General features: G+C 44.7%; 1 protein-coding gene across 1 annotated transcript; it reads left to right on the forward strand.

The window, feature by feature from the left end:
• The first annotated feature begins 286 nt into the window (after window positions 1-286).
• LOC149180837 (uncharacterized) lies at window positions 287-4,978 on the forward strand. The gene is made up of 3 exons (XM_089414006.1): window positions 287-613; window positions 749-2,362; window positions 2,876-4,978. Exons 1-3 carry the CDS (start codon window positions 287-289, stop codon window positions 4,976-4,978), a joined length of 4,044 nt encoding a protein of 1,347 aa, XP_089270132.1.
• Window positions 4,979-6,046: the final 1,068 nt, after the last annotated feature.

Below are 6,046 nucleotides of genomic sequence, written 5' to 3' on the forward strand. Positions count from 1 at the left end.
GGATCCGGAGAGAGGATTTCAGCAGGTAGTCAGGAAGAGGAGACAGAATAAAGAGGGACCAAAGACCCAACCTCAAAAGCAACCCAGTCAAACAAGAAATCAGAATAAATTTCAGGTACTGCAGAGCGAAGATGAAGAATATGAAGTAAACCTGGAAGATGATGAGGATCCGGAAAATACCCCAATGGAAATAGCTGGAGAGGAGAAAGGAAAAGGAACAACTATAAGCAAAACCAATAGAGAAAAATCGGAGGAGAAGTCAACAGAAACAGAACTGGCATCTTAGATGGAAGTGGAAAACCCACTTGAAAATGAAGCAGAAGAAGAGAAAATCATGAGACGGCTACTTCAGGAATGGAAGTATTTGGATAGCAGGTTCATACCTGAAAAACAAAAACAGCTGTATAAGGAAGTTTTCCAGAAATACAAAGAGAAAAAAGGAGAGCCCCCGGATAAACCAGCAATGTTAGAAAGTGCGCAGGGGAATGAAGATAAAGGAATGGGCGGCTCTGGCAAAAACAGCAGAAAAGGAGGCCGGAAAACAATGAGTGAAACGATCCAGACGGTGGGAGAAATATTGATAAACTCAGGTAAGGTGATACCTCTGTCGGAGGTATTCTTCCCCTCATACAAAAAGTTTTAAATGATAGTTATCAGTTGGAATATTAGGGGTTTGAACAGTAGAGGTAAACAAAGGTATATGAAGGATAAGTTGAAAAAAGAGAAACCTAGTATTATGATCTTACAGGAAACAAAGATTTTGGTTCAGCAGCTTGAAGAAATAATAGAAAAAAGCAGATTACCATATCAAGTGATTGGGCAAGATGCAATAGGCTTTGCAGGAGGAATTGCAGTTCTGTGGAACCCAAATGAAATCATCATAGATAACTGGGCCAGTATGAGTGGAATCCTTTCTGGGCTGGGGAGGATAGTAGGAACCAAGCAACAGGTGGTTATTTCAAGGGTTTATGGTCCTCCTACCCCTGGGAAAAAGGAGCAGTTCATCCACAGTCTCAAATCAGTCCGTAAACTTTACCCTGAAGCTGCTTGGATTATTGGTGGAGATTTCAACTTGATTAGATCCTTGGAAGAGAAAAAAGGAGGGATTAGGAGGAGGGATCACCTCATGGACAGTTTTAATGAGATGATAGAGGAGCTCAGGCTTGTGGATATCCAGACCATTAATGGGACATACACGTGGAACAATAGAAGGGGAGGAAAAAACCAAATTGCATCTAGATTGGATAGATTTTTAGTTTCTGAAGCCATCATGAACAAAGATGTTTTTGTGGAAGCCAAGATCATTCCATCTCTGGGATCTGACCACTGGCCGATCCGATTAGAGGTTGACATCAAGAGGATTCAGGGGAAAAGGCCTTTCCGATTTGAAGCCTTCTGGTTAAGGGACCCGGAGTTCATCAAGAAAGTTGAGAACTGGTGGAAACAAAATACTAGTCAGGGCAGATGTAGAATGCACACGTTCCAGCTAAAGTTGAAAGAGCTGAAAGGAAAAATAAAAAAATGGAACAAGGAGGAATTTGGCAACATTCTGGAGGATAAACAAAATCTAGAAGGGGAAATGGCAGATCTTCAACAGAAGATAATTTTGGAAGGAAGAACGGAGGAAAGCATCAACAAGGAAGGGGTAATCCTTGGTAGACTGGAAGAGAGACGAAAGCAAGAGGAGATCCTATGGCGCCAAAAATCTAGGATAAAGTGGCTTAGGGAGGGGGAAAGAAACACTAAATTCTTCCACCAGGCTATGGTCAAGCACAGGCAGGGAAACAGGATCCTATCGATCAAGGACAAAAACGGGGAAAGAGTGGTAGAGCAGAACGAAATTGAACAAGTCTTGATGGATCACCACAGGGAGATATTAACAGAACCTCAAATCGATAGAACGGGAGCCATACAGGAGATTTGCTCTGCTATCCCCAGCCTGGTCACTGAGGACCAAAATAAAGCGCTTATGAGGGCCGTGACCTTAGAAGAGTTGGAGGAAGTCGTGAAGACAATGAAGAAAGGGACAGCTCCTGGGCCGGACGGCTTCACTGTGGACTTTTACCAGGCAGGCTGGCACTTCTTGGGTCGAGAGATTCTGGATCTTGTGGAAGAATCAAGAATAAATCAAAAGGTATGGCCAGCTCTTAATTCTACCTTTTATGCTCTTATTCCTAAGGGAGACAACCTAGAAGAGGCTAGTGGCTTCAGACCTATAGCACTTTGTAATGTCATTTACAAAATGATCACTTCCCTGATTGCCAAAAGATTAAAACCCCTTTTGGACAATTTAATCTCGGCTGAACAAACGGGTTTTGTGGAAGGCAGGCAGATTCTTGATGGTCTTGTTGTAACTCAGGAGGTTATCCACTCCTTAAAAGTTAAAAAACAAAAAGGAATGATGATAAAATTAGATTTATCCAAAGCATATGATAGACTAAACTGGAAGTATTTAGCTACTGTCCTTGAAAGATTTGGTTTTCACCAAAGATGGATTGCATGGATCCACAACCTGATCTCCACTCCTCACTTCTCTATCTTGGTTAATGGAAGCCCTTCAAAAACTTTTAACGCCTCTAGAGGGATTCGACAAGGAGATCCTTTGTCCCCATTTTTATTTATTCTTGCCGCTGAAGGACTAGGGCGATTCATCAAACAAGAAAGAGCAGCAAATAGAATCAAAGGACTGCAAATTTGGGGAAACAACTTGCCCCTGACTCATCAACAATTTGTTGATGACATTATGTTGTTTGGGGAACCAACGGTAAGAGAAGTCCAACATCTAAGGAGAATCCTTGATCTGTTTACAGAGGCCTCTGGGTTAGAAATCAATAAAGATAAATCCTGCATCTTCATCTTCAACACAATGGAACAGGTTAAGTCCCATCTAATCAGAATTTTAGGATTCAAAAGGGGGGAATTACCTACCAAATATCTGGGTAATATTCTAGACTTCACTTCTAAAAAGCTGAAAAACTGGCAAGGGGTTCTGGATAAACTTAACAACAAGGTTGCAAATTGGGCCTTCAGAGTTCTGAACATTGCTGGCAGAGTTGTTCTTGCCAAGTCGGTCCTTCAGGCTATCCCTATCTACCCATTATCGATTATGGCTGCCCCAGCAGGGGTATGTGCAAAAATCAGGGAAATCATAAGGAAATTCATATGGAGTGGATCTGATAAAAAGAAAAAATGGGCGCTGGTCTCGTGGAGCCAGCTCACCGAAAGAAAAGAGAAAGGAGGTTTGGGTTTGAGAGACCCGGAAATTCTAAACAAGGTCCTGGGAGCCAAGCTGTGGTGGAGATGGCTCAGGGGTGGAAATGATCTATGGAAATCTATTTGGAGGACTAAATACAGAATGCCAAACTCTCCGGTAGATATCTTAAGGCAACAGGAAATCCCCAGAGGCTCCACTATTTGGGAATTAGCCTCTCAAAACAGAGATCTTATTGACAAACATACTTTCTGGGAAATCCGGGGAGGCTCAGAGGCCAACTTCTGGGAAGATAGTTGGCAACAACGAGAAAGACTGAACAACATTCAAAACCTCCTCCAGGTCCGTGATAGAATTGCAGGTAACAGAACGAGGGTAAAGGATTATTGGAAGGTAAATGACTTGTCGGAGGGATGGAGAGTCTGGGAGGAACCGACAGAATGGGATCGGGAACTTAACTCAGATCTCCAAGATCTTTACCGGAAAGAAATGGGATCAAGGAAACTCAGAGTTCGTCATGGGAAAGACATCCTCCGGTGGGGGAACTCAATGAAGGGGACATTTACAACCAAAGAGGCTTATTTTCTAATGGAGTCTCAAAACGAAGGTGACAGGAATTGGGAATGGAAAACAATATGGGAAGGAAACTGGTGGCCAAAGGTGTCCATTTTTGTTTGGCTAGCCTCAAAAAACAAAATTCTGACCTGGGATCGTATCCGAAAGAAGGGATTCAACGGCCCTTCACGATGTTACCTGTGCAACAATGATGATGAGACTAGAGATCATTTGTTGGTCCGATGTCCATATGCAGAGAAACTCTGGATGATTACCAAACGACTGTTCAATAAACCAGGAATTAACATCAGAGAATTTAATGATGTAGTTTTCCAGTGGAACAAGGAAACCTTTCAATGCAGGGTTGTCCAGAGGGCTTGGAATCTGATATCTACCTTTATTCTTTGGATAGTCTGGAAGGAGCGAAATAGGAGGATATTTCAGAATTCGGCTAAAGATCCAGAAGTAATTTGGGAGCAGGTGGTTGAGAGTACGCGGGAGACTATCCTAGTCGATAAGTGGGAGAGTGATGACTGGAAGACTACCCCAGACGAACAAGAAATCCTAAACAAACTAAATTTAAAACTAGAGATGGTTCACTTTAAATGTTCGGCTAGCCATGATATGAGAACTCAGAGCCCAGAGAAGTTCACTTACCCGAGAGATCAATTTGTTAAACTTAACTTCGACGGGGCCTCGAAGGGCAACCCGGGTGAAGCTGGCTTTGGGGGGATTTTCAGAGACAACAATAATCAAGTAAGGTGGATCTATGCAGAATGGGGGGGACAGATGACCAATAACGAGGCCGAGTTTTGGGCCCTGCATCAAGGATTACGAATTTCCATCAGGAATGGCTATACCAATCTGGAAATTACAGGGGACTCGAAGATTGTTGTGGACATGCTGAGGAGGCTCAATAATGGGCAGGGTTGGGAGAAAGTAACCAAAAGCTGGCGGACTGCAGGCATTGTTCAAGAAATTGCAGGCTTGATTAAACGCATCGATTATAGAATCATCAGCCATGTTCGTCGAAAAGGGAATCAGGTAGTGGATTGGTTGGCTAATTGGGGCTGCAGTGGACGTGGCAGCTCAATTGACAGCCAGTGGAGAGCCGTGGAAGGAAACCGGGAGTGGAAGGAGTTGGCGGACCTAATTAAGGTTGATCATGATCACGCCACAAATGACAATGCACGGACCAGTGAGTTGGATTAACAGGGTGTCGTGGAGACCCCGTTGTAAGAATATGGTGCAATCGGGATTCGTTAAAATCATCATAGCAAGCAGCAGGATGAAGGATCAGGATTTTGGTGATAGTACAGCGGTGGCGGAAGGAGTGGTTAGGCATAAGTACACACAACGAAAGATTATTAATGTTCGAACTATGAATGGCGATGGTGGCAGTTCGCCTGACTTCACATCAGAGGGAATGAATAATGATAAGATGGTTGGGAGGAGTGGTTCACCGGAGAGTGACCGGCGGCATTCGAAAACCGGTCACTGCTGTTTCTCTGAGGCAAGGAATTTGCTATATAATCAAAGAGGGTCGATTATGAGGGCATTGAGCGAGCTCATAATCCGGGTAAGAGTTGAGGGTTCCATTGAACGACATAAGAGAACAACGACCAGTCTTGGCAATCAGAGAACGAGGAGTATCAGACCCTCGGGCATTATGGAAACCAGACAGAAGCTGAGGCAAGCGACGGAACATCAGGGTGTAGGGGAGGAGAATAGTAATCGAAAGGGCAAAAATCTTATGCAGAAGGAGCCTCCATTCTCAGTGTGGGAGGTAGAGGATGACTCGGAAGAAGACGTGACCCCGGGCGCAGTAAGGGATCGTGGGTGCCACCATGAGCACCTGGCTGAGGAAGGAAACGAGCAGGTGAAGGCGGACCATTCTGGTTCTCGGGACATGAAGATCCGTCGCTACGGTTTGAGGAAGCGCAGCGCTACACCTGACAAGGAAAAGGACCGGGATGGCAAGAGAGTCAGAGGCCGGAAGGGGCACGAGAAGGAGGAAGGGGAGACTTCCAGGCGTGGTCAGGGGAAAAACAGAAAACCGAAGGAGACGGTTAACCACCGCGTTCGAAGGGCCGAGCAGGCATTCCTCCGTTACTCCAACCAGGCAGTGCGCAAGGTCATGCAGCGGCTTGAAGAGGAAGCGCTTCAGGAACAATCCGACGAGGAAATGGAAGATTGGACTTTTCTCCTCCATGACCCGGGACAAACCAGAGGGTGTATGTCCTTATTTAAACAGTCCCTTCACATCTGCTGGGTGATGAA

This window comes from Pinus tabuliformis, chromosome 3_2, assembly GCF_031772625.1.
Source record: "Pinus tabuliformis cultivar Carrire ecotype Pingquan chromosome 3_2, CPIR1, whole genome shotgun sequence".
In the NCBI taxonomy this organism is placed as follows: Eukaryota; Viridiplantae; Streptophyta; class Pinopsida; order Pinales; family Pinaceae; genus Pinus; species Pinus tabuliformis.

Bases quoted from the DNA above. Each gene is read 5' to 3' on its own strand.
- LOC149180837 (XM_089414006.1), top strand. From the start codon at position 287: ATGGAAGTGGAAAACCCACTTGAAAATGAAGCAGAAGAAGAGAAAATC. The intron at 614-748 runs GTATTCTTCCCC...ATGATCTTACAG, and splicing joins AGGTGATACCTCTGTCGGAG to GAAACAAAGATTTTGGTTCA. The intron at 2,363-2,875 runs GTTATCCACTCC...ACAATGGAACAG, and splicing joins GTCTTGTTGTAACTCAGGAG to GTTAAGTCCCATCTAATCAG.